The sequence below is a fragment of the Scyliorhinus torazame genome, chromosome 7 (genome assembly GCF_047496885.1).
Source record: "Scyliorhinus torazame isolate Kashiwa2021f chromosome 7, sScyTor2.1, whole genome shotgun sequence".
NCBI lineage: Eukaryota > Metazoa > Chordata > Chondrichthyes > Carcharhiniformes > Scyliorhinidae > Scyliorhinus > Scyliorhinus torazame.
In genome coordinates, this window is record NC_092713.1 from 54,607,473 (window position 1) to 54,635,109 (window position 27,637).

At 47.7% G+C, this 27,637-nt stretch overlaps 1 protein-coding gene across 1 annotated transcript in view; it reads left to right on the forward strand.

Moving 5' to 3' along the window:
* Window positions 1-13,368, forward strand: part of LOC140427342 (uncharacterized) — a 157,405-nt gene extending 144,037 nt beyond the window's left edge. The window contains exons 21-22 of the mRNA XM_072512894.1: window positions 2,240-2,472; window positions 12,335-13,368. Coding sequence (XP_072368995.1) covers window positions 2,240-2,472; window positions 12,335-12,424 — 323 coding nt within the window. The 3' untranslated portion in view covers window positions 12,425-13,368. The remainder of the gene's footprint in view (window positions 1-2,239; window positions 2,473-12,334) is intronic.
* Window positions 13,369-27,637: the final 14,269 nt, after the last annotated feature.

Consider the following 27,637-nt stretch of genomic DNA (forward strand, 5'->3'; position numbering starts at 1 on the left):
TTGGAGATGTGCACCACTAGGAATTTGAAACTGCTAACCATCTCCACCTCGGCCCCGTTGATGCTGACAGGGGTGTGTACAGTACTTTTCTTCCTGAAGTCAATGACCAGCTCTTTAATTTTGCTGGCATTGAGGGATAGATTGTTGTCGCTGCACCACTCTACTAGGTTCTCTATCCCACTTTCTCCGCAAGGAGACGGCAAACTACCCCAGGACCCTACTAGAAGAACTAATCAACATGACAATAAGAAGGTGGGGGGTGCGGGGGGGACGGGACGGGGGGGGGGGGGGGGGGGGGGGGGTGACACGACATTGGAAACATATACGGACGGTTGCTGGACAGGCCAAGACTACTGCTGGATGAAGCTAGATGGAAATGGGAGAATGAATTGGGGTTGGAAGTGGAGTGGGGACTCTGGACGAAGCACTGAGAAGGCCAACTCCACCTCCTCCGGCGCTAAGCCTCTTGCAGTTTAAAGCGGTTTAAAGCTTTATTGCTATCAGATGTGTGGCCTCCCACAGCAGTTTAAAGCACAGAGCCCACCTGACCAGAACCCGAATGAGCAGTGCCAGGGGAGGCCCGGCCAACCACGATCATATCTTCTGGGTCTGCCCCAGACTTGTTGGGTTCTGGACAGCCTTCTTCGAGGCAATGTCCAAGATTGTGGGACAAGGGTGGAGCCTTGCCTGAGAGTGGCAGTATTCGGGCTGTCGGACCAGCCAGATCTTCATACAGGGAAGAAGGTTGATGCCCTAGCACTTGCTTCCCTAATCCTACGCCGGAGAATCCTGCTCGGCTGGCGATCAGCAGCACCACCCTCAGCTGCACACTGGCTGACAGACTTGTTGGAATTTCTCCACCTGGAGAAAATCAAGTACACCATCTGAGGGTCGGACGAGGGCTTCCACACAGCATGGGGGCCATTCATCAGCCTGTTCCATGCTGTCTTCGAGGCCAATATCGACGAGGAAGATGGGGTGGGACAAAGAGAGGGAGGAAGACAAGAAGGCATGCACAAGAGAAAGGGGCAAAGGGGGGGAGGGGAGGGAAGGGAACCCAATGAAGGTAAAAAATGAAGCACAGGATACACGGGGAGGAGGTGAAGGGCCACGCAGGCCATCCCCCACCCCCAACACTAAACAATGAAAACAAAAAGCCCCAGCAGAAAGAAGTGGAACACAATACGTGGCACCCAGGGCAGATGGCAACACTAAGAGGGGAACTGAACGACCAACGAGGGAAGAGGACAGGGAGAAGGGGGTGGATAGCAGGAGGGGGGGAACCTCATGTTAAAATCATTGTAAATATGACACAAACTTGTTTGTAAATATCAGATACACTTGGGCTGTTACTCTAAAAACTGGAAATATTAATTAAAATATATTTTTTTAAAGTAAATACTTGTAGTAATTCCCATCTGCGAGACTTCCACCTGAAAGAAATGGAGCATCGTGGGAGGCGGAGCATACTGTGTCAAACCCACTGATCACAGTTAAATGCATGCAAATGACGATTTTGCATGTCGCCGGCATCATGGGGCACAAACCTCATTATCGCCACCAGTGAGGGACAGGAGCATTGCGCCCGAATCAGCGGCAGGCACATCATTCGATTTTGGCCTGAGGTTTCGCGTTTGTGGCGTCACGAGGCGGAGAATATTACCCAAGGAGGTGGGAGGGAAAATCATTGGGTGAGTCAGCTCGGTCTTGGCTTTCTTACCTCCTTGCAGCCAATTACAAAGTTGAACAGCTTGAACCTTGTGTGCAGATTGGTCACCTATGCCCTTAGTTGAGACAGTAAGAAGTCTTCCAACACCAGGTTAAAGTCCAACAGATTTATTTGGAATCTCTAGCTTTCGGAGTGCGGCTCCTTCATCAGGTGAGTGAGGAAGGAGTTACGCTCCGAAAGTTAGAGATTCCAAATAAACCTGTTGGACTTTAACCTGGTGTTGTAAGATTTCTTACCGTGCCCAGTCCAATGCCGGCATCTCCAGATCTTAGTTGGGAATGCGCATAGCCTTTGGGAAGCTAATAAGAGAAATAGAAAAATTACTTGATGAAGTCACATTAGGAATAAATTGGAGGATAGATTCTTGGGAAAGTAATGGTTTCTTGATAAATGCAATGGGAGACCTTTAAACGTTTTGTGGGGAAGATGAGGTGTTGAGTTTGCAGTGGTAGCAAGAGTAAAATGGGGGAAAAACACTTCTTTGCAAATTATTTTAATTCTTGTTTTCAGGTGCTCACAACTCACTCAAGAAGCGTCTACTGAAAGATCAAATGAAAAAGGAGACTCACAAAACACTTTCCATCATACCACTCGATGGTGGCTTCGCAGAATCATGCACAGTTGAGTCAAAGAGGTCTTTACCACACAAGTCAAACCCCGATAATGCTCCTCAAAATCCTCAAAAGCACAAAATAGGCAGAAAGAAGATTTCTACTGGCCATTCGCTCAGCGAACAAACAGAGGTGAAAGTAACTCCTTTCTCGAAAATAATTTTAAGGAACTTTACACCTCCGTATCTGTGAGAATAGAATCACTGTCAACGATATTTTAATTCCAGTAATCGATCAGTTAATCATTTTGGAAATAATTATTCTATTATAGATTAAGATTCACCAGTTCAGCTATTTCCAATATCAGTGGAGTTGAACAGAACTGAGCTATATAGTCTCACCTATCACTGTACACTACAAGGGGACAATGATGGACACAGCAGAATAAATATTGAATTTTAATATAATTAGAACACATTTTGTGTATGATGAGACACCAGACAGTTTTCAGACTTGGAGCAATTAAGTATTTTGGGTTTGCTTCCTGGGTTCTTTTTTTTCCCAAAATATACTTTATTCACAAAATATCTGAAAGGTCATTACAAAAGGGGGAGGTGGTGGCGCAGTGGTAATGTCGCTGGATTAGTAATCCAGAGATCCAGGGTAATCCTCTGGGGACCCAGCTTCGAATCTCACCATGGCAGATGGTGGAATTTAAACTCAATAAAACATCTGACCATGAAACCATTTTCAATTGCTGTATAAACCCATTTGGTTCACTAATATTCTTTAGGAAAAGACACCCGCCATCCTTACCTTGTCTGGTCTACATGAGACTCTTTAATGCCCTCTGAAATGGCCCAGCAAAGCTATTGTATTCAGCCGCCACGAGGAAAACACAAAGGAATGAAACCAGACCGGCCACCCGGCATCGACTTAAGCACCAGAAACAACAACGGCAAAGCCAGTCCTGTCGACACTGCAATGTCCTCCTTACTAACATCTGTGGGGTTTTGTACCAAAATTGGGAAAGCTACCTCACAGATTTGTCAAGCAGCAGCCTGTCCCAGACACCACCATCACTAATCCTGGTCATATCCTGTCGCACAGGCAGGACAGACCCAGCCGAGGTGGTGTTACAGCGCTGTGCAGACATGAGGGAGTTGCCCTGGAATTCCTCAACAATAATTTTGAATACCATGAAGTCTCATAGCACCAGGTCAAACATGGACAAAGGAAACTTCCTGCTGATTACCATACATCGTTCCACCCTCAGCTGATTGAACCAGTACTCCTCCATGTTGAATACCACTGGGAGGAAGCACTGAGAGTGGCAAGGGCACAGAATGTACTCTGGGTGGGGGAGTTCAATGTCCCTCATCAAGAGTGGGTTGGTAGTATCCCCACAGACTGAGCTGGCCAGGTCCTAAAGGACATAAGTGCTAGACTGAGACTGTGGTGAGTGAGGAACCAACAAGAGGGAAAAACATACTTATAGAACAGTACAGCATAGTACAGGTCCTTCGGCCCATGATATTGTGCCGACCACTTATCCTAATCTAAGATCAACCTAACCTACACCCCTTCAATTTACTGCTGTCCATGTGCTTGTCCAAGAGTCGCTTGAATGTCCCTAATGACTCTGACTCCACCACCTCCGCTGCCAGTGCATTCCATGCACCCACCACTCTCTGTATAAAGAACCGACATCTGACATCTCCCCTACACTTTCCTCCAATCACCTTAAAATGATGTCCCCTCGTGACAGCCATTTCCACCCTGGAGAAAGATCTCTGGCTATCCACTCTATGCATGCGCCTCATCACCCTATACACCTCTATCAAGTCACCTCTCTGCCTTCTTCATCCACGACAGTATCGGTAGAAGTGACCACTGCACAGTCCTTGAGGAGACAAAGTCCCTTCTTCACATTGAGCATACCCTGCATCAAGTTGTGTGGCACTACCACTGTGCAAAATGGAATAGACTTCGAACAGATCTAGAATCTCAAGACTGGGCAACCCTGAGGCGTTGAGTGCCATCAGCAGCAGTAGAATGGTACTCAACCACAATCTGCAACCTCATGGCCTGTCATATCCCCCACCCAACCATTACCACCATCCAGGGGATTAAACCTGGTTCAATGAAGAGTGCAGGAGAGCATGCCTGGAGCAACACCAGGCATTCTTAAAAATTAAGTGTCAACCTAGTGGAGCTACAACACAGGGCTACATGTGTGCCAATCACCATAAGCAGCAAGCGATAAACAGAGCTAAGCAGTTCCACGACCAACGGATCAGATCCAAGCTTTAGTCCGGCCACATTCAGCTGTGACTGGTGGTGGACCATTAAACAACTCACTCAAGGAGGAGGCTCCACAGATATCCTATCCATAATGATGGAGGAGCCCAGCACATCTGTGCAAAAGATAAGGCTCAAGCGTTCGCAACAATCTTCAGTCAGAAATGTCGAGTGGATGATCCATTTTGGCCTCCTCCAGAGGTGTCCATCACAGATGTAAGTCTTCAGCCAATTCAATTCACTCCACGTAATATCAAGAAATGGCTGAAGGCTGTGTATACTGAAAAGGCTATGGAGCCTGACAATTTTCTGGCAGTAGTTTTGAATACTTGTGCTCCAAAACTTGCCACGCCCTTAGCCAAGTTGTTTCAGCACCGCTACAACACTGACATCTGCCTGACAATATGGAAAATTGCTCTGTTATGTCCAGTGCACAAGAAACAGGACGAATCGAATCCAGCCAATTAAAGCCACATCAGTCTACTCTCGATCATCATCAAAGTGGTGGAAAAGTGGTCATTAACAATACTATCAAGGGGCACTAACCTGCTCATGGACACTCAGTTTAGGTTCTGTCAGGGCCACCCAGCTCCTGACCTCATTACAGTCTTGGTTCAAACATGGACAAAAGAGCTGAATGCCAGAGGTGAGAGTGAATGTCCTTGACATCAAAGCAGCATTTGACCAAGTATGGCATCAAGGAGCCCTGGCAAAACTGGAGTCAATAGTAATGAGGGGGGAAACTCTCTACTGGCTGGAGTCACACCTGGCACAAACGAATATGGTTGTCATGATTGGAGGTCAATCATCTCAGCTCCAGGACATCACTGCAGGAGATCCTTAGGGTATTGTCCTAGGCCCAACTATCTTCAGCTGCTTCATCAATGACCTTCCATCATTAAGTCAGATGTGGGGATGTTCACTGATGATTGCACAATGTTCAGCACCATTCATGACTCCTCAGGTACTGAAACATTTCAAGTCCAAATGCAGAAAGACCTGGAGAACATACGGCTTGGACTGACAAGTGGCAGGTTATGTGGGGGAATTAGTGGTAGTATCACTGGCCTTGTCATTCCAGATTCAGGTTCAAATCTCACCACAGCAGCTGGTGGAATTTGAATTACGTTTCTAAAACATCTGGAATTGAAATCTAGGGTGGGATTCTCCGACCCACCCGCCGGGTCGGAGAAACGCCGGGGGGCGGCGTGAATCCCGCCCCCGCCGGTTGCCGAATTCTCCGGCACCGAAAATTCGGCGGGGACAGGAATCGCGGTGCGCCGGTCGGCGGGCCCCCCTCCCCCCGGCGATTCTCCTGCCCGCGATGGGCCGAAGTCCCGCTGCTGTCATGCCAGTCCTGCCGCATGAATCAAACCACCTACTTTACCGGCGGGACTGGCGGTGCGGGCAGGCTCCGGGGTCCTGGGGGGGGGGGCGCGCGGCGATCTGGCCCCGGGGGGTGCCCACACGGTGGCCTGGCCCGCGATCGGGGCCCACCGATCCACGGGCGGGCCTGTGCCGTGGGGGCAATCTTTTCCTTCCACCTTGGCCATAGCCTCTGCGATGGCCGATGCGGAAGTGACCCCCCCCTGCGCATATGAGGGGATGACGTCAGCAGCCGCTGACGCTCCGATGCATGCGCGGACTTCCGCAGGCCGGCGCAGTCCCTTCGGCCCCGGCTGGCATGGCGCCAAAGGCCTTTCCTGCCAGCCGGCAGCGCGCCAACCACTCCGGCGCGGGCCTAGCCCCTCAAAGTGAGGGCTTGGCCCCTAAAGGTGCAGAGAAATCCGCACCTTTGGGGCGGCCCGACGCCGGACTGGTTCCCGCCACTCCATCCCGAGACCCCCTGCCCCACCGGGTAGGGGAGAATCCCGGCTCTAGAGTGTAATTCAGCCAAAAGATTTCAAAGTGTCATTTGGGTGAGTTTGGCGGGGTGTATCATGTCAGCCGAATTGGCAAGATCGCGGCCTGTATTCACCTGCACCTAGTTACAAAAATGAGCCCTCAGGTAAATCTGGCCATGACTGATTTCCTCACTGTCTGATTTGCCCGACTTGCACCTCAGCTGCTCGCCGCTAACAAGGGGAAGCTGCTTTTAAACGTTCTCCCAGCACTCACTCCCAGTCAAGAAATGAGGATGGCAGCGTGGGAACTTGCTCCTCGCTTTGGGGATGCTGACCTGGCCAGACTTCTCAATGCTGTGGATGAGTGGCGGGGCACCCTGTTCCCTTGAGTGTCAGAGTACCAACAGCAGGTTCAGAAATGCATTCTGGGAGGCAGTGGTAGCTGAAGTGAGCAGGCAGCATGATAGGAGGACCACCGTCCAATGTCGGAAGAAGACGGATGACCTCCAGCGAGCTGCAAGGGTAAGCTGCCACCTCTCCTGGCATCAATTCCGCCTGCCACCCCTCAAATTCCCAGCCCCCACCCCACCCCAATCCACTGGCTGACACCTCGCACTCTTCCAACATCCTACCTTCAAACGTTCCTTAGAACCCACTGGCACCCAGCAGCACAACCCGTTTATGTCTAGGTGCGATACCCACACATGTAACCTACCATAGACCCCCCCCCCGACTCATCAGATGTGCATCTCACTAGAAGGCCGATGTCTTGGCCTCCGCCTCTCTGCTTGCACGGCGGCGAATTTTGCTGGAGTGGCGGTCGGCATCGCCACCGGGGGTAGCAGCTTGGTTGGGTGACCTGTACGACTTCCTACGATTAGAGAAGATAAAGTATGAGTTACGGGGCTCTTCAGGGGGGTTTGAGGAAAGGTGGGGGATGTTTGTGACCATGTTTGAGGGGCTGTTCATCACGGGGAGGGGGGGTGAAAAAGTGGGAAACTCTGCACAGACTGTCTCATTGATTGTAGGGAAGCATGTTTTCCGGGGTGTTTGTTCGCTGTAACCTGTTTTGATACATGTTTGTAATAAAATACATTTTTTTTTAAATGTGCACCTCACTCTGCCCTCTCTTTTGCCCCTGAGGAGAAGATAGCGCATAATAAGAGGGAAAGGACCAGAAGGGGGGCAGGAGGCCAGAGACCTGAGTCCTCACCCCCTCTGAAGAACGGGCCCCAGTGACCGACAGAGAGGTCGGCCTATGCGAGAGAGGTGAGGATCCACTGTCCCTTCATCCAGATGACCTGTCTCAAGTGAGTTGTTGATGTCTCACAAAAATATCCTTCCCTTCCGATAACATGTCCATTGTCTTGCAGGATCACCATCTGATGAGGCCGGGCCACCTGGGGTCAGCACCCCCCCCCCCCCCCCCCCCCCCCCCCACAAAAGACCTTGGGGGAGAGCTCTGAGGAGAACACCAACAATGCGACACAGCAATCACCCACACCTTCCACCAGTGCAGAGACACATACCTCGGTGGGTGACATTAGTGGACAGTACTCGCGGGCACCAACTGTTGAGCATCACATAGTTGTTGATGCACATTATTGGAGGCAGTAACATCCAAGGGAGACAGCAGTCGGATGTCTGCTGGATCCCAGGACTCAGCTGGACCCCAGCCAGATGTCGAGCCTGTGGACAAAGTTCTCCCTGAACTGATGCACAACCGTGACATTCAGGAGGGAGTGTCAGCGACATTCCAGCGACTGCAAGGCCGATTGGAGGAGTCCCAAAGCCTTCAGGTGCAGGAGATAGTGCCAGTAATGCGTGGCACCAAGGCCAACACTGCCAGGGTGGCAACTGCAGTGGGAAGTCTGGAGCACGCCATCCTCACTTTGAATGGTGGTGTCCAAGCCATGGCTCAGTCTGTGACGACCATGGCTGAGGACCTTGACATCATGCCCCAGTCGATAAGGGACATGTTGCAGACACAGGTGACCATTTTGCTGAGGACATCGGCACCATGGTGCAGACAATGGGGTGCCTCGAGGAATGGTGGTGCTAGATGAGTCAGGGGCTTCTGGAGCTCACTCCAGCTGCCCTTCCATCCACTGGAGTCACCCAGGGCACCCTCAGAGAGGAGGAAGCACTGAAGGCCAACCCAGGTCCTTCCACCAAGGGACTAAGGCGGTCTCCAGTTCTTCTGAAACCTTCCTCCTGACATCGGCATCTCACAAGGGCAGCGGGCAGAACAAGGCGGCACATCGTCACCTGTGGCAGCGGTAAGTCGGCCAGGGCCTCCGGCTCCAAGCCCTCCAGAGAATGTCTGCGAAAGGCATTAAAGGCCACAGAGTGCGGAAGGCAGCAGGTTGCCTCCAACTCTGATGTGCATCCTGGGGACATACTTAGATGTAAGAGTAGACCATGGAAGATCAAGACGTTTTAGGAACATCGTGGGTCTGACGGAAGGGGTGGAATGCCCAAGGCTGACGGAGTATTTTGCCACGATGTTTGCGAAGCTATTGGGGGAGGGGGAAGATCCCTCTCGATACGAACTGGATCGGGCTCATAGGTTGTGGAGGCCTATACTAAAGGCAAGTGAGCCGCCAAGAATAGTGACTGTTTGTTTCTGTAGGTACCGTGTGAAGGAGAAGGTCCTGTGTTGGGCAAAGCAGAAGCGGGAAGTGCAGTAGGCTAGAGTTGGTATACGCATATACCAGGACTTTACGGTGGAGGGGGCGAGGAGGCGGGTGGCCTTCAGCCAAGTGAAGACAGCACTGTATAACAGCAAGGTGCAGTGCGGCATAGTGTATCCAGCTAAGTTGAGGGTGACCTACAAATGCAAAGACTTTTATTTTGAGACGTAGGAAGCAGCGGAGGTGTTTGTGAAGGCTGTGGCAGAATTCAGAAATGGGACTAAGGACTGGTCTTGTACTGAGGGTAGGGGGTTGGTAGGAGAGTATGTAGCTTTATCTTTTCACTGCATGTTGTTGTATGTACTAAATGAGTCGACGCTGTCTATTTGGACAAGGTGAGAGTTGGGACTTTCCTTTGCAATGATGGTTCTTTGGGGCTTGTGTGTTTATGCTGGGGTTGTGTGTGAAATGGAATTTCTTTGTTTTCCTGGGACCGGGCAGGGGGGAAGGAGACCCGGGCGGGGACCTCCACGCTGGCTGGTTTAAGCCGGCCAGGGAACAGGAGTGAGGTGGGGGGAGGGGCTGCGGTCATCAGAGCCTGGTAGAACAGGTTTCGATGAGCCTAGCCGGGGTGAGAAGTTGGGGGAAGGGACCGATACTGAGTGAGGTGTTTTCGAGAGGAAGCGGAGGGAGGAGTCTGGGAGGGGGTGAGGGTGGCTTACAATTCATGGGTGTCATTCATTGTACACTTTCGGGGATTGGATGGCTTTGAATAGTAGCGGGGCAGGGTTGGGGTGGTGGCCTATATATGTTAATGGTGGCCATGGGCAATTCCTGATTCCTTTTTATTGTTTTTTTAAATTTGATGCTTATATTGTCATGCGGGCTGTTGTTTGGGGGTTGGTGGGAGGATGGGATTGTTATTGTTAATCAGGGGTTTGACATTGTACCATTACTGTTTACTGTTTATTGGTTTATTGGGGGTAAAATTTGAAAGAAATGTGAAGAAGGAGAATAAAAACATTTTTTTTTAAAAAGAAGATTTAGGAACACTGAGTGGGCACTGGTGAGGTCACTATCTGTAGCTTGGGGGAATGGAAATCTGTCACATTAAAATGTTCACCATTAAAACATTTTGCACCTGATACATGTGAAGCCTCTATAACTTTAATCTTCACAGTGGGCTGTTTCCACCAGTTGCCCCCCCCCCCCCGCCCCCTCCCTCCACAGTTGTCCAAGATCAAAAGGCCCCAAAGCAGACTCCGTCATGAGGGTGGATGTGAGCGTGCTGTCGGCAGAAAGACAGGAGTCAGACTTAATCAGAGCCTGAGGCGCACACAGAGCATCAAAAGTGATGCTCCAGGTGCACAGGCAGATGTGAGTGTGAACTACACCAACTTCACAGATGATGCCACCAAAGCTAATAAGAAAAGAAGGACAAAGCTGATTATAAAAAAGAGAAGGAAGGGTAAGAGAAGAGTAGAGGACACAGTTGGTCGACCGTGTAGCAGCCGTGACAGTGAGGGCACAAGCATCGGCAATAAGGCCAATATACAAGAACACACACGGAATAGGAAGCATCGTTTCAAAAGGCTGAAAGAGATGGTGACTCAAAAACCAGTCTTTTGAAAGATGAAACAAGATCGCGTATTCAGTCAAGGTTCAGGAGACCAACAAGAAGATGTCATTAACCTGAAAGACTGAACATGTAATGAACTGTGTACAAGGCACACATTTGAAATTGTTGTGCACATTATGTTCTGTGAAGCACAGTTAGATTTGCATGTGTGACATGTTGAAAATTGTTATGCAAATCATGTTTTGTAGGGCAGTCATATTGTTCGAACACTCACATTTCCAAAGGAAGGGGATGTGGTGATATGCATATTCATAGTAATGCATATGGTTAGATATATGACCTCCGACCAGCAGATGGGGACAGAGACCCACCACGTGACTCCACAGAACCGGCCGTTGGTAGTAAGTCGTACTAGAGGGCAGTCGTATTAGAAGTATTTCCAAGAGAATTCAATTATTCATTACCGTTTGTACTATAGTTTGTTAGTTATCTTTCCATGTGTTCATTTTGTTAATAAACTATCTTACTAGTCAAAGAACTAGATGTTCTGTGTGTATCTTTACCATAGCCACAACACAGAACATAACAAGCTGGAGATATGCAGAGGCAGAGAGAGGTGGATATGAGGCTTGCAGAATTGGCTGGTGGTGCGGTGGGTAGGGAATGTCATGTGAAGATGCATTGACTGGTCATGAACACACATGTGAGATCATTAGAATTTTTGTAGCAATGCTGCCAGGTCCTTGGCTCCATACTCTTAGAGTTGGCCTCCCTGGCAAGCTGTGCCCTCTCTGCTCTGAAAGCGGTCCTTGAGTCTCTGCAACCCCACAGAACCCTGATAACTCTTCTCCCATCCACTTCAACACTATTGCATTTAACACTGCATTCATCACCCTGAAACCCTGCTGTGGTGTTCAATTTTCCATCATTTAAATTTCACCAATATTATTAACTGAACTTCCTTCAAGAGAGCCTTTAAGAAAAGCTGGCTAGCTGCACCACTTGATGTTTGCACAACACTAAACAGCCCCCTGCTGAGCACAAGGGCAGCCAACAGCACAAAGAAGAAGGAGACGGTCCAGGACCTACTGGGCCACATGCTACCATCATGTAGATGAGGTGTTTGCATGAAATTTACAGTCTGCCCTCCATATTCAGAAGCTTGCAGCAGGTTGCAAGTTGTGACCCCTGCACCCAAAAGGTGGGGCACGCAAAGCTCCAGCCTCTTTTATTCTTAACTTGAAGGTAGAAAGATATAACTCTTCATGCAATGTTTTTAAAATGTAATACTGAACCCATGACAAAGACGAAAAAACATAACTGGATTCCTCTTCCAGTCTTACCGACATCTTTCAGATGGGACATTAAACCCAGGACACCGTCTGTTCCCAAAGATAGATGTAATGACCTCATGACGCAATTTCAACAAACAGGAGCGCTCGCACTGACGGCCTAGGCAAAATTTACCCTTCAACTAACAGATTATTTGGTCATATATCTCATTGCTGTTTTGTGTGGCTTTACTGTATGTAAATTAGCATCTGTGTTTCCTACACTACACGGTGACTGCATTTCAAAAAGTATTTAATTGTCTGTACAATGCTTTGAGACATCCTTCGGTTATTAAAGCCAGTGTAAAAGTGCAAGCCCTTTCTTTTTACTGACCTGTCCCTGAACTTGCTTGTATCTTTTCCCAGATTAAGCATGGAAGACAGCAAAATACGTTTGACCGTCAGGATGGAATTGCTTTGATTTACCTCAGAATGGATTCTACTTCAGCTAAGTGAAAGACGTCTGGAATCCTCCAAATTACATTTTTTAGCATTGGGTGGACAAATTGCAAGAACATAATTAAGTTTGATCCAATCTCATTTTCTGTTATGTTAATTATTTGTATTTACTTTTACAATACATCCCAATCAGTGAATAACTTCCTTCCCATCACATATTCTTCACTTAATCTGAACTCACAGAATGAAATAGTTGGAATTTTACACTACAGAAAACTTTGTTACTTTAGAGCGTTATCCAAAAATGAGAAGTATTTTCATCCTGGATTATTAGTCAGGGTCATGATATTTATAAAAATATTTCTGTACTCCTGTGTGACTTACATTTCGCTAGTATTTGTCTGTATATTGTCAAAGCAAAATGAAAGCACAACCAAAATAACAGAAACATTGCCATTGTGTTATTTTGTTCAATATATATATATAATTTTGTGAAAGTATTAATTTACATTACTAAACATAGGAATAGACAGAAACGGTGGCGCAATGATTAGCACTGCTGCCTACGGTGCTGAGGACCCGGGTTCGATCCCAGCCCCGGGTCACTGTCTGTGTGGAGTTTGCACATTCTCCCCGTGTCTGAGTGGGTTTCACCCTCACAACCCAAAGATGTGCAGGTTAGGTGGATTGGCCACGCTAAACTGCCCCTTAATTGGAAAAAAATAATTGGACTCGAAAATGTATTTGTAAAAAACACAGAAATGGTCATATATGTGCTTGTTATCATATTTGCGTCTCCCACTGATCTGGAAGAAGGTGGGAGCTGCATGAAGTATTCGGCTAGAATAAGGCGGAAAATTAATTGTTTGCTAAGTATGTATTGTGGTAATTGCAAATGATTTGGACAACTTGCCATGTACACTACCCACCTCTCTGAGACATATCTTTTTGGATGTATTAAGTGATATAGACATGTAAATTGTTGAAGACAAGTGCAAAATACTGAGGGTACTTGAAATCTGAAATAAAAACAGGAAATATTGGGAATACTCAGTGAGTCAGGCAGTATCTGTGGAGGGAGAAAGAGTATGGAATCTTCTGAACTTAGTACCTGCCAGGCCAATAAGGGAATGCAGATGGGATGATCCATTGGAGCTGTCAAAGGAAGGATTTGTAACTGAAGAGGCCACATGGGTTAGAAAGGTTCTCCAGTACTTCGATTTTTGAGGCTGCAGCAACCACAGGAACAGAAGGGAGTAATGTCTCATACACTTGCCTGGAGGCTCTTCTGTGGGTTCGGAGGTGAGTAATCCAAATGATCGGAGGAAACGGATTGTCTCTTAATGTAAGGAAGTATGAATGGAGTGGACACTGACTTTCCCAGCATGGCAAGCCTGAGGTCAACACACCTTGCAGATCCACTCATTTCTTTCCCTGCAGGAACCTTAAATTCCCACCAGAGTAGCAAGCATAAATACTCACTCTCAGCTTCCAAATTCAATAGATCATCCTCCCTTGTTTATGTTGTCTCCATCATGGTACCCACACCAAACATATCTTCTCTTCCTCTCAACTTTCAGCATTCCAAAGGGTCATTCCACCCCACAACTGTCCACTCCTCAACCACCCCCTCCCATTGACGTGACTCCTCCCCATGCAAGCATGATAAGTGTAGCACCCGATCGTTAACCTCGCGCTATCCCATTGTCCAGGGCCGCAGGCACTCTTTCCAGGTGAAGCAGCAAATTGTATTGTGCCAGCTTCAATTTAGTACACTGTTTTCACTGCTCGTGGTGAAGCATTCTTTGCACGGGGGAACCACAGGTTGTGTGACTATTTTACACGACATCTCCATTCAAGTGTGACCCCAAGCTTTTGTTCAGCTGTCATGGGCTGCACGGTAGCACAGTGGTTAGCACCATTGCTTCACAGCGCCAGGGTTCCAGGTTTGACATCCGGCTTGGGTCACTGTCAGTGTGGAGTCTGCATGCTCTCCCCGTGTCTGCGTGAGTTTCCTCCAGGTGCTCCGGTTTCTTCCCACAAATCCAGAAAGACGTGCTCGCTAGGTGAATCGGACATTCTGAATTCTCCCTCAGCCGCTGGAGTGTGGCGACTAGGGGATTTTCACAGTAACTTCATTGCAGTGTTAATGTAAGTCTACTTGTGACAATAATTTTTTTTTTTTTTTGAATAAATTTAGAGTACCCAATTCATTTTTTCCAATTAAGGGGTAATTTAGCGTGGCCAATCCTCCTGCCCTGCACATCTTTGGGTTGTGGGGGCGAAACCCATGCAAACACGGGGAGAATGTGCAAACTCCACACGGACAGTGACCCAGAGCCGGGATCGAACCTGGGACCTCGGTGGCGTGAGGCAGCAATGCTAACCACTGCACCACTGTGCTGCCCTTACTTGTGACAATAATAAAGATTATTATTATTATTTTAATTCTCCACACTATTTCCTCAGGGTCTTTCAGTGCTTGATCACCATACTATTCCAATGAAGCTCAATGTAAACTCGATGAACAGCATTTTATCTTTTCAACAGCTTTCCGGGCTCAACATTGAGTTCAACAATTTTATGTCATAACCACTGCCCACATTTTCTCAGACAACAGCAGCTGTTGGTGAGACTGTTGCTATTCCCATTTGCACCCCCTCTTGACACATCTTTTGATTGTTTACCTACTACAGTACTATTTCCTTTTGCCCGGCACCATCATCTCTTGTTATTTTATTGCTTCTGCCTTTCACCCTATCCAGAACCTCCTTCGTGTTCTTCCCCACTCCACCCTTTTCCAGCTTTTGAACTTTCTTGAAACCTGTTGCGTCTACAACTTTTCCAGCTCTGATGAAGGGTCGTCGACCTGATACGTTTCTGTTTCTCTCTAATCGTGCTTTCTGACCTGCTGAGGGTTTCCATCATTTTCCGTTTTGAAATTTGACGTTGAACAGTCAGCCAAGAAACGGCAAAATAGGGGAAACAGAGGACCTTCCAGGTGTCCGACGTATCTCTCAATCACGTGTCTCTGACTTTTGGAGGGATCCAATTTGATCCTAATTTAGAATGCATCTTATCCATTAACAGTTGGAATACTAAATACAACTGATTGAACTCATAAACCACCATTTCTTCTCACAAAGCCTACATGAATTGCAAAGGGTTCCACTCTTTATAAGCCCAAATTAACTGCAATTACCAACATTGAATAGTGCACATAATTCAGCCTTATCCATGAAGCTGAGACTTACTTGTCCTCACAGCCTTTTTCTGATCTTTCCCTCATGTGTAGTATTCATCAAAAGACGGAAGACCATAAGACCATATGGCATAGGAGCAGAATTAGGCCACTTGGCCCATCAAATCTGCTCCGCCATTCAATCGTGGCTGATATTTTCTCATCCCCATTCTCCTGCCTTCTCCCCATAACCCCTGACCCCCTTATCAGTCAAGAACCTATCTATCTCTGTCTTAAAGACACTCAGTGAATTGGCCTCCACAGCCTTCTGCGGCAAAGAGTTCCAGATTCACCACCCTCTGGCTGAAGAAATTCCTCTTCATCTCTGTTTTAAAGAACCATCCCTATTGTCTGACATGGTGTACTCTGGTTCTAGTTTTCCTACAAGTGGAAACATCCTCTCCACGTCCACTCTATCCAGGCCTTGCAGTATCTTGCAAGTTTCAATAAGATCCCCTTTCATCCTTCTAAACTTCAACGAGTACAGACCCAGAATCCTCAACTGTTCCTCATACGACAAGTACTTCATTCCAGGGATCATTCTTGTGAACCTCCTCTGGACCCTTTCCAAGGACAGCACATCCTTCCTTAGATATGGGGCCCAAAACTTCTCACAAGACGTCAAATGGGGTCTAACCAGAGACTTATACAACCTCAGAAGTGCACCCCTGATCTTGTACTCTAGCCCTCTTGACATGAATGCTAACATTGCATTTGCCTTCTTAACTGCCGACTGAACCTGCACATTAACCTTAAGAGAATCGTGAACAAGGGGCGGGATTCTCCGACCCCCTGATGGGCCGAGTGGCCACACGTTTTCGGCCGATCCCGCCGGTGTAAATTAGAGTCGGTACTTACCGGCGGGACCTGGCGGCGCGGGGCTGCCTCCGGGGTCCTCGGGGGTCGCGGGGGGATCTGGCCCCGGGTGATGCCCCCATGGTGGCCTGGCCCTCGATCGGGGCCCACCAATCCGCGGGCGGGCCTGTGCCGTGGGGGCACTCTATTCCTCCGCGTCGGCTGCTGTGGTCCTCCGCCATGGCCGACGTGGAGAAGATCCCCCCCCTGCGCATGCGCTGGGATGACGCCAGCATACGCTGGTACTCCCGTGCATGCGCCAACTCGCACCGGCCGGCGGAGGCCCTTCGGTGCCGGTTGCCGTGGCGCCGAACCCTTTCCCTGCCGGACAGCGCGGCGCAAATCACTCCGGCGCCGGCCGAGCCCAAGAAGGTGCGGAGGATTCCGCACCTTTGGGGCGGCCCGACGCCGGAGTGGTTCACGCCACTCCTTCCCGCCGGAGTTGCCCACCCCGCCGATTCCTGCAGAATCCCGCCCAAGGACTCCCAAGTCCCTTGGTGCTTCTGCTTTCTGAAGCATTTCCCCATTTAGAAAATAGTCTATGCCTAAATTCCTCCTTCCAAAATGCATAACCTCACACTTTTCCACATTGTATTTCATTTGCCACTTCATTGCCCACTCTCCTAGCTTGTCCAAGTCCTTCTGCAGCCTCCTTACTTGCTCAATACTACCTGTCCCTCTACAGATCTTTGTATCATTTGCAAACTTAGCAACAGTGCCTTCAGTTCCTTCTTCAAGGTCATTAATGTATATTGTAAAAAGTTGTGGTCCTAGCACAGACCCCTGAGGCATCCCATTAGTCACCGGCTGCCATCCTGAAAAAGACCCCTTTATCCCCACTCTCTGCTTTCTGCCAGTCAGCCAATCCTCTATCCATGCCAGGATCGTACCGGAACACCATGAGCTCTTAACTTATTTAACAGTCTCGTATGCGGCACCTTGTCAAAGGCCTTCTGGAAATCTAAATAAATCACGTCTACTGGTTCTCATTTGTCTAACTTCCTTGTTAAAGACAGCCTTTGTTATAGTTATCTGCGTGGTAGCACATATAGCGACACTCAGGTATCAACAGGATTAGCATGGGAACATGCTGCCATCCCTTTTTGAAAGAGGAAAGCCTATAGTGTGAGGCTGTGTACATTGATGAGTATTGGGAATGCCAGGGTTGCAAGGATATTTTACATTGTAGGGAGCGGTGCTATAATCCAGTGAGGTTATAGTTTACATGGCAAACAGACACTTTCGGGGAGCTTCAAGTGGGTCCTCTTGCCAAACACAGCCTTGTAACATAATTGTACTTTTTCCTGCATTACATTGTATTATGTGGCACTAACGGCTGAGTTTTGTTTTGTTGGTCCTCTCAACTCATAAATGGTGCGTTAGTTAGAATGATGTGGGAACCTGAAGATGAAGAAAATGTTTCTGGTAAGACATCATTCCAGTAACTCAAAGGAAATTTCTTGAGCATTTGATCAATAACTATGCCTAACTACATTCAAGAGTTGTCCTATATACACTCTCTCAAGGGAGTCACAATGCTAATGAATGACAGTTCGAGGGACAGCCTCCACCATAGTTAGTTTTTCCAAAATCATGGAAAATTTGTGTTGGAATAAGAGAGCACAATTCATTGTGATGGTTTGCATCAATCATTAAATATTTCTTTAAATCAACTCTGATGCACAATGAAGGGTCTTCAAATACGTTATCAAGGATCAACATATAATCCACCAAATTAACCTTGGAATTCCATAAAACATTAAATACATGTAACTATAAGATGATAAAATAATTCATGTCTTTCTGCTACTGTAATCATTCCATTACATGATCTTAAATTTGCCTTCATGCCTTATCCGAAGTCAACATAACAGAGAGGTCAAAGCAAAATGGTAAAGCCAAAATATTTCCCATCACCTTCCGCCACCCCCCCCCCCCATCCCGCCCCCACCCCTCTCCCTCCACACCAAACCCATGTAGCTGGTGGATTACCTTGTTGCTGACAGGCAGCACTTTAATGGAATATTTTAATTTTATCCTGAAGGAGCATTGCAGACAGTGTGGGCCAGAGAGTTAGAACATACATACAGTGCAGAAGGAGGCCATTCGGCCCATCGAGTCTGCACCCACCCACTTAAGCCCTCACTTCCACCCTATCCCCCTAACCCAATAGCCCCTCCTAACCTGTTTGGACACTACGGGCAATTTAGCATGGCCAATCCACCTAACCTGCACGTCTTTGGACTGTGGGAGGAAACTGGAGCACCAGGAGGAAACCCACGCAGACACGGGGAGAACGTGCAGACTCCACACAGAAAGTGACCCAGCGGGGAATCAGACCTGGGACCCTGGCGCTGTGAAGCCACAGTGCTAACCACTATGCTACCGTGCCACTATGCCACCATGCTCCTGTGCTGCCCGTTATTTCCTTGCTGGTTTGCTTTTTAACAAGTGGGTTGGAAAGGTCTGCGTTTAAGCTCAAAATTGATGCGTTCTTGTGCATTGTTTCCGGGAGAACAAAGTCATGTCCATGTCTATGAAATGGGTCTTTCATATGTTTTTAGTCAGCACATCTGCATTTTTTAACAGACCGTTTCTGAAACAGATGAAGAGTTTTCCTTGAATGGAGGCCCAACAAGTTGTCATTCACCATTACCTTCCTCCACCTGGCAGAACTTGCTTTCACATTGAACAACTTTTCCTTCAACTCCACCCACTTCCTCAAAATAAATTGTGTTGCTATTGGTAACGGCATTGACTTTAATTATATCTGACGTTTTTGTGAAATATATAGAATTTTGTTTTGAGTTCCTGAATTGCGCATGGCCTCTCCTCACTGTCTTTTCCAGTGCAATGGGGATTGCATTGATGCCATTTCTGCTTTCACTCTGAACTGGAACGTTTTATTCATTTTGTTTCCAATTTCCATCCTTCTCTCTCCTTCACCTGGTCCAGCCCCAATTCTTCCCTCCCCTTCCTTGACTTCTCTGTCTCCAGTTGTGGGCATAGACTATCAAACAATGTTCACTATAATCCCATCGTTACTATACTTTCTCAAATCCTGCTTCTAGTATTGCATTCTCTCAGTTTCTCTGTGTCGGTTGCATCTATTCTGACGATGCAATCTTCCAAACTAGCATTTCCAATATTTTTTTCTTTTATCCTCAATCAAGGACTCCACACCTGGCCCCATTTCCCCACCACGGTTGACAGGTCTTTCAACCATGTCATTTAATTTCATGTGCCTTTGCTCTCATACCTTTCCCTCCTTCTGAGAATCATGACAGGGTTCCTCATCCTCACCTTTCACCTATCAACATCCATATTCAATAGACCGCTGCCATTTCTGCCACTCTGACATGACGCCACAACCAAACACATCTTCCCAACTCCTTCCCTTTCAGCATTCGGAAGGGACTGTTCCCTTTGCAACATCCTGTTCTGTTCCTCAGTCACCCCTCAACACCCTCTCCACTTCCCATGGCATCTTTCCATGTAACCAACAGAAGATGTAACCTCTGCCCTTTTACCTCGTCCCTTCTCAATATCCAAAGCCTCCCAAAACCCTCTTCAGGTGAAACAGTGACTTACCTGTAATTCTTTCAATTTAGTATACTGTAATCGCTGCTCACATTGTGGTGTCGTCAACATTGGGAAGACCAAATGCAGACTGGATGACTGCTTTGCAAAACACCTCTGTTCAGTCCACAAATGTGATCGCCGAGTTTCTAACCTCAATCTTTTCGCCCATGGCCTTCTGCAGTAAACTCAATACAAGCTGGAGGAACGGTATCTCGTCCTTCGTCTGAGCCTTCTGGACCCCACTTGGATTCAACAATTTTAAATCATAAGTGCTCCCCTATTTTGGTTCCACTTTCTTTGCTGCTTTGTTTTCTCTCCTGTTGTTCTCTTTTTACTTTTGTTTGCTTTCAGATGAATCATGATCCTACCATTCACAACGTCTCTGGACATGTCTATTGTTTCTTTACTTCTCCCTGCCTGAGACTTTATGGGTTTGGAGAACCTGTCGACTAGCCCAACACCTTTGGGTCTATTGCGGCCAGCATTTTATATGTGGCAGGAAAGGCCTGCATCATGCGAAAACCCGTCAGCTTTAGCTGAGCAGGCTGTAGTTGCGCAAGGAAGGGGGTCAAACCACCTTTGCAGGCCTCCTGGGTCCAATTGAGCACCTTAAGGTCTTCCCCCTTTAATCCTCCTCCAGGCATATTGCACCCGGCAACCCACCCTCCATCTCGCCAAGAGCCATTATCCTGGATTACTTGGGCTTCTGCACTGGGAGATTGCGTGTAGTCCTAGCAGTGGCCACCATTCCTGGCTGGCGCTGCTGAGGCTTCAGAGCTGCTGGCCATCCGATTGGCTGGTAGCTTTCAAAGGCCGGCCTTCCTCCCAAGAAAGGAGCAGAAGTCTCACATTAATGTGATTAACACTGCTCCCAGCATTAAATTGCTGTGGGGAGTTTGGATCAGCTCCCCTCAACTGTTAAGCCGGTGGGACACCAACCATGGCCTGCCACAAAATCCAGCCCATTAAATCAGTTTCTTTCTCCACAGATACTGCCAGAACTGCCGGGTGCCTTCAATGTTTTCTGTTTTTATTTATTATTAAAGAAACCCATTTCCAGCTTTTAAAGTATTAAATTTTGATTATGGCAGTTGAGCCTGATTCAGTGGTGTACATTCCTGAATGATGAGCATCATGGTGCTGTTGCTGCAAGTTCATACATTGAAGGGCTTTCAGGAACAATTCCTCTATTGAGAAGCCTCATGGACAACACCCAGAAAGACTCAATTTGAATACTGAGCATGTGATATTCGCAGTGATGCCTTGGTCCAGTATAGGAGACAACCTAAGGTCTACTGGAAAGGGAAACAGTACCTTCATTCCAAACCTATGTTGCTTTTTAAGCTCCAGAACTTTCAAATCACTGATCAATTAGTTATTTTGTTTCTAAGTTCCAATTATTTTACATTGCCCTATGCTAAGAGGCTTTACAAATCTGTATCCTTTGCAACTAAGTTTATTCATCACTTTATTTGACAAACGTGTTAATGCAGGCTGCCCCAACATTCCTGTGATACAGAAGGAATATATCCTTCAGAGAGAATACATCATAGATTTACTCATGTCCACACAGATCCTCCCGAAATGCAATTATGTCCCACCCCATATCATAGGGCCAAGTGCAAATAACAAGTTGAACTAAGTTTTGTAAAGTGCAAGAGAAAAAGGCAGAAAGGGCATATTACTGTATTCTTAACGTTCAAAACACCCAGCAGTTTTACAAATTACACTGCTTTCTTAAAGTAAAAATATTTTAGACTTGTCCCTGTCCCCCACCCCCCTCCCCCACCCATCATCCCAGAGAGTTTTCTGCAGAAAGTAAATGTTGAGTGTATAGCTTAACTACCGTAAGAGGAAGTAATGTATCAACATGTCAGGTATTGGCCACAATAGCCTGGATTAACAACAATGCCCATTTTATTCAGTTGACACTAGATAGACAATTGAAGCAGGAAATTGAAGAAAGAAAACCCCAAAATGCCAAATAATTTCCCATTTAATCCTATTACATTAAAATCTTGATAGATGAATAATGGGTTTGTCAAGGCATGTTATATTTGAATTACTCTTGGATCAAGATTTCTATTAAAACAGGAATAAGGGGAGCCAGTTGGCACCTCTTTGGTCCATAATACAGTGAACCATTCATTCAGCAATTCAATCCAAAATAATTGAAATGCTAAACAATACAGACTATATACAAACCTGACTAGACTTTTAAAACATGCTGCTGCATCCTGCTGTGATTTGGTAGCAAATACTTGATATTCTGCAATAATGTACATTTATATAGTTTTCTTGATACAATAAAACAACCCAAGGCATTTTACACATTGAACAACAATGACAGAAGAGTTGTAGAGGTTACCGAAACCATGTTTGGAGATGTACATTTGAGAGGGAGAAGTTTGAGAAGTGGCATGAAAAAATGGTTTTGCTTCTGCGCTTTAAAAAAATTAACCTTTCATCTTTTCAGTGAAATGACAAAATCATGAATAGAGTCACCCTCTTGTCAGTTGCAGCACCACATAGTGAGCACCATGTTTTCAACTGCCTGGACATCTTTTTTTTTCCTTTATTCCTTCATGGGATGTGGGCATCGCTGGCCGCGACATCTGTTGCCCATCCTTAATTGCCCCCGCATGCTAGGCCATTTCAGTATTACTCTGGGTCTGGAGTCACATGTAGGCCAGGTAAGGATGGTGGATTTCCGTCCCTAAAGGGTATTTGTGAACCAGGTGTTACAGCCATCATTAAACTTTTAAGTGCAGATTTTTATTGGATTCAAATTTCACCATCTGCCATGGTGGGATTTGAACTGGAGTCTGCAGAGCTTTACCCTGGGTCTCTGCATTACTAGCCCAGTGATTCTGCCACCATCTCTCCTGAAAATATATATGTTAGAAATATGCCTGCATGCCCTTCCTGCCTGTCTTCTGCAGGTGCTTTCTGAGATTCTACACAGGACCTCATGCCCAATCTTTCTAATTGGTTTGGCATTTGCCCATTTCTGGTTGATGTCAAAAATGTAATTTCTGATTGGTTTATCACAAAACTGGCCAGCCATACTGCACAAAAAAATCAATTGTGTGCTACTTGGCTGCTGTAATACTTAACAGTCTTCGCCATTATTAAAGTTAAACCGATTTTGAAATGAATAACCTGCACACTCAAGCTAATAAGTTTTATTTTGAACTGACATCTCCATCCTGAATTGTATCTGCTGTTGCAGCCTTCCTCCAGCTGCTTTGTTCCTTTAAGGTTCCCTAATTGAAATGTCTGTTGCTACATCAAACTATCCATTGTTCCTTCCTTTCCGCTCTACATGTCCTGCATTACAACAATGACAACGCCTCAAAAGTACTTCATTGCTTGGAAAGCACCTTGGGACATCCCACAGTCATGAAAGGTATTCTATAAATGCAAGGCTACAACAGCAACAACTTACATTTATTTGATATGTCCCAAGGGGTTTACAGGTGCATTATACAACAAAAAAATCACACTGAGCCACATATGGCACTATTAGGTCAGATGACCAAAAGCTATGACAAAGAGAAAGGTTTTAAGGAGCGATTTAAAGGAAGAAAGTAAGGCAGAGAGAGGTGGAATGGTTTATGGAGGGAATTCCATAGATTAGGGCTGAGCCACTGAAGGCAGGACCACCAATGGTAGGCAGGTTAAAACGTGCAATCTGCTCACCACCTGACCCATCTCACTGAAACCTCACACCCACTGTGAGCAAATTATCTGTTATCCAAAACACTGTCCCTAACCTCAATCCATGTCTATCCATGTTCAAACCGGAATCTGACTGCGAAGTAACATCAACTTGTTTAAATATATTAAAGGACCCATAACACGGTGAAACCTGTACGTTACAGGCACCTTGGAGACTAGCATCAACTGTCCTTTTTGTGACTTCCGGTGGTGGCTATGAGCTGAGCGGTTGCATGAAAGGTGGCTCTCTCTTGGGAACTTCAATTGGGCCCTTTTCACCCGTCATTCAGATACAAAAAGTGACAAAAAAAAAACATCCTCACCCCGAACTAACAACCAACCAAAGAAATGTCATTGAACCAACCACGGAGCTGGAAAAATAGTAAAAGTCGGGAAAGGAGGACCCCAATCTCAGAGCGAGGGAACACACGAAGCAGAGCATGGCAGAACGAGCAGGGTTGCCAATGCAAACATCGATCCACCCAACAATGGAGCTCTGGAAACACTGGGGCAGGATACTCCACCCGCTGCGCCACATTTCTGCCTCACCACACCGGCGGGATGCTCCATTACGCCGGCCAGTCAATGGGGTTTTCCAGTGTGGGGCAGCCCTACGCCGTCAGGAAACCCCCGGGCGCCGGCAAAACGGAGAATCCCGCCCCTGGACTCTATAAAGGAGGACCACATGTCGGCCATGAGGTCAGGCATCAAAACCGCTCTGGTTCCCATTAGAGAGGAGTTGGACAGAACGGAGAGGAGACTGGAGTTCCAGGAAGCGACGGAGTGGGACCTGGAGAAAGCAGCCATCAACCAGAGCAAGTGGATCGCCTCGCTCGAGGCCGAGGTGGCAAAGTTTAACAACCCAGAGAGCGCTCAAGGGGAAGGGTGATGATCAGAACAGGTCCACCCGCCAAGAAAGGACGGGGGCGAAGACAAAATAGGCTGAGGGCAAAAAGAGCTGCTCCCAGGGAGAGCTACCATGCTGGCGAGTATGTTAGTGCAAGGGGATAAAAAGAGGGGGCTGTGGCACAGTTCCTAACATGAGGGGGAGCCTGGCAGAAGAGGAGGTGTGGGGGGGGGTGTGATGGGGGTAGACCCGTGGAGGTTCAACCATCCGAAGGAGGAGTACTCCTTCTCCCAAGATCATAAAGTATATTCCTGTATCGCCCTCTCTGTAGTGGGTAAATCGGTGCTTCCAGGGGTAGTAGGGGCGGAAGGCTCTGCAATAGTTATCTCGGATCAGGCACCACACTACATGAATATGAAGTTGGAAAAGGGCCGGGCCCAGTGCCCCCCATGGAGGCTGGGCACAGCCCTCTTTGCTGACAAGGCGTTCTGTGACAGAATGTCACAAGCCATCGACGGGTATGTAACCTGCAGCCAGAATGGGGAGGTCTCACCCGCCCCTTTCTGGGAGACACTGAAGGCTGTGATAAGGGGGGATATAATAGCATACAGGGCTCTCAAAGACAGGAAGGAAAGGGTGGCTAGGCAACGGCTGACTGACTCCATGCTGCATGTGGGTCAGCAGTACTCCATGACCCCAACCTTGGGACTACTGGCAGAGAGGAAAAAGCTACAAAATGGAATTTGACCTCTCTCCACCGGGAAAGCAGTGAGCCAATTCCACCAGACAGTGAGGGGGGGACATTTTATGAACATGGAGACGTCAGCCGCCTACTGGCTCACCAGGTGAGAAAGCGGGCAGCCACGAGGTAACGGTAAACGGGTTACAACACTAGACAAAATCAATGAGGCCTTTGCCTCCTTCTAACAGGAGCTGTACACCTCCGAGACCCCAGAGGGGGACTCGAAGATGAAACAGTTTCTCGACAGGTTGGACATACCAGGAAAAGAAGCAGGGATTGGAAGCACCACTAGAACTGGGGGAGATCATGGAAACCACCAACTCCATGCTGTCGGGGAAGGCACCAGGTCTGGATGGATTCATGGTAGTCTTTTATATAAAATTCACAGTAGCACTGGCCCTGCCCGCATGTTCAATGACTCGCTGTCACGAGGGGCCTTGCCGCCCACGCTGAGACAGGCCTCGATATCGCTGATCCCTCAAAAAGGACAAAGACCCGATGGAATGTGAGTCATTCAGACCCATCTCACTCCTTTTTCCAAAAATGTTTTTATTGATTTTCATCTTTTTATGGTACACAGACCAGCAATCATTGAAAGGTAAATGCTTTCATATTTACAGAGCTCCCTCGGAGAGGCGAGCACAAAACAGAAAGAAAGAAATGTATCCATATTCACGGACCCCATCTGGCCGTTCCACCCTGATTGGGCTCCCGATGCTGGCCCTGGCACATATCGCCCAACACGCTGGCGTTGTCCCTTTTTCTCCCTCTTGTCCTCAGGGCGTCCTCCATGGCTATACCGCCTGTATCCCATGGTCTCCCCGTGAGTTTTTTGTCCCCCTCCCTCCCACTCCCTTCCCCCCCTTTCCCCCTCCCTTCCCCTTTCCTTTGCATTTTGTGGCTGGCCTGTGCCTCCTCCCCCCCCCCCCCCCCAAGGCTCTATTGGTTGCTGGCTAACCCCCCAAGGCTCTATTGGTTGCTGGCTACGAACAGGTCTTGGAACAAGTTGGTGAATGGTGTTAACATCTTGTGACTCATGGATGGCGAACTTTATTTTCTCCAGTTGAAGGTATTCCAACAAGTTGGACAGCCAGTCTGCAGTTATGGGTGGCACCGATCGCCAGCCGATCAGTATTTGTGGCGGGCAATTAGGGAGGCAAAGGCTAGGGCGTCTGCCCCCCTCCCCATGAAGAGTTCTGAGACCCCGAAGGCCACCACTTATGGGCAGGCTCCATCCCCATAAGATTGGACATTGCCTCAAAAAAGGATGTCCAGAACATGACCATCTGGGGCAGGCAGAGAACATGTGGGCGTGATTGGCCGGGTCTCCCTGGCACAGTTCACATTTGTCCTCCACTTCCGGGAAGAGCTGGCTCATTCAAGTATTAGTTAGGTGTGCTCTGTGTACCACCGTTAGCCGCATTAGGCTCAGCCTGTGCATGTGGAGGTGGAGTTCACCCTGTTTAGTGCTTCAATCCAGATTCCCCCCTACATCTATGCCGAGTTCTTCCTCCCATTTTTCTCTCATCTCATCCAGGGGAGAGCGTGCCTCCTCCAACAGTCGCCAGTACAGGTCCCCGCATTCCCCTTTCCCCAAGTCGCCCGCATTCGACAATTCCTCTACCAGTGAGTATCTCGGCGTCCATGGGTACGTCGCCGTTACCCAACGGGCGAAGTTTTTGATTTGTATGTACCTTAATTTGTTCCCTTTGAGCAACTAGAACCTTTCCATCAGTTCCTCCAGAGTCGCTAGTCTGTCGTCTGTGTACATGTTGCTAACTGTCAGTGTCCCCTCATCCTGTCTCCACTTTTTAAAGGTGGCATCCACTGTAGCTGGCGTGAACGTGTGGTTATTACAGATGGGGGCCATAGTGGACATTCTGGCTCGACCAACCTGCTGCCTCATTTGATGCACATTCGGAACGTGGCCACCACCACTGGGCTTTTTGAGCGTTTGGTTGGGGGGGATGGGAATGCTGTCGTGACGAGGACCCGAATGGACATCCCAAACAGGAACTCTCCTCCATTTTTACCCATTCTTCTCCCGGTTCATTCATTCATCCTCTCACTCTTTCTGCATTGGCCACCCAGTGGTAAAATTGTAGGTTTGCAAGGGCCAAGCCTCCCATAATTCTTTTCCTTTGTAAGACACTTTTTTTGGATCCTTGGAATTTTGCCTCCCCACCCTCAACCATACCCCCAACCCCCACACGCAGACGGAATGATTAGTTTATCTTACCATGCTGGAGAAGGGGCTGGTTTAGCACAGTGGGCTAAATAGCT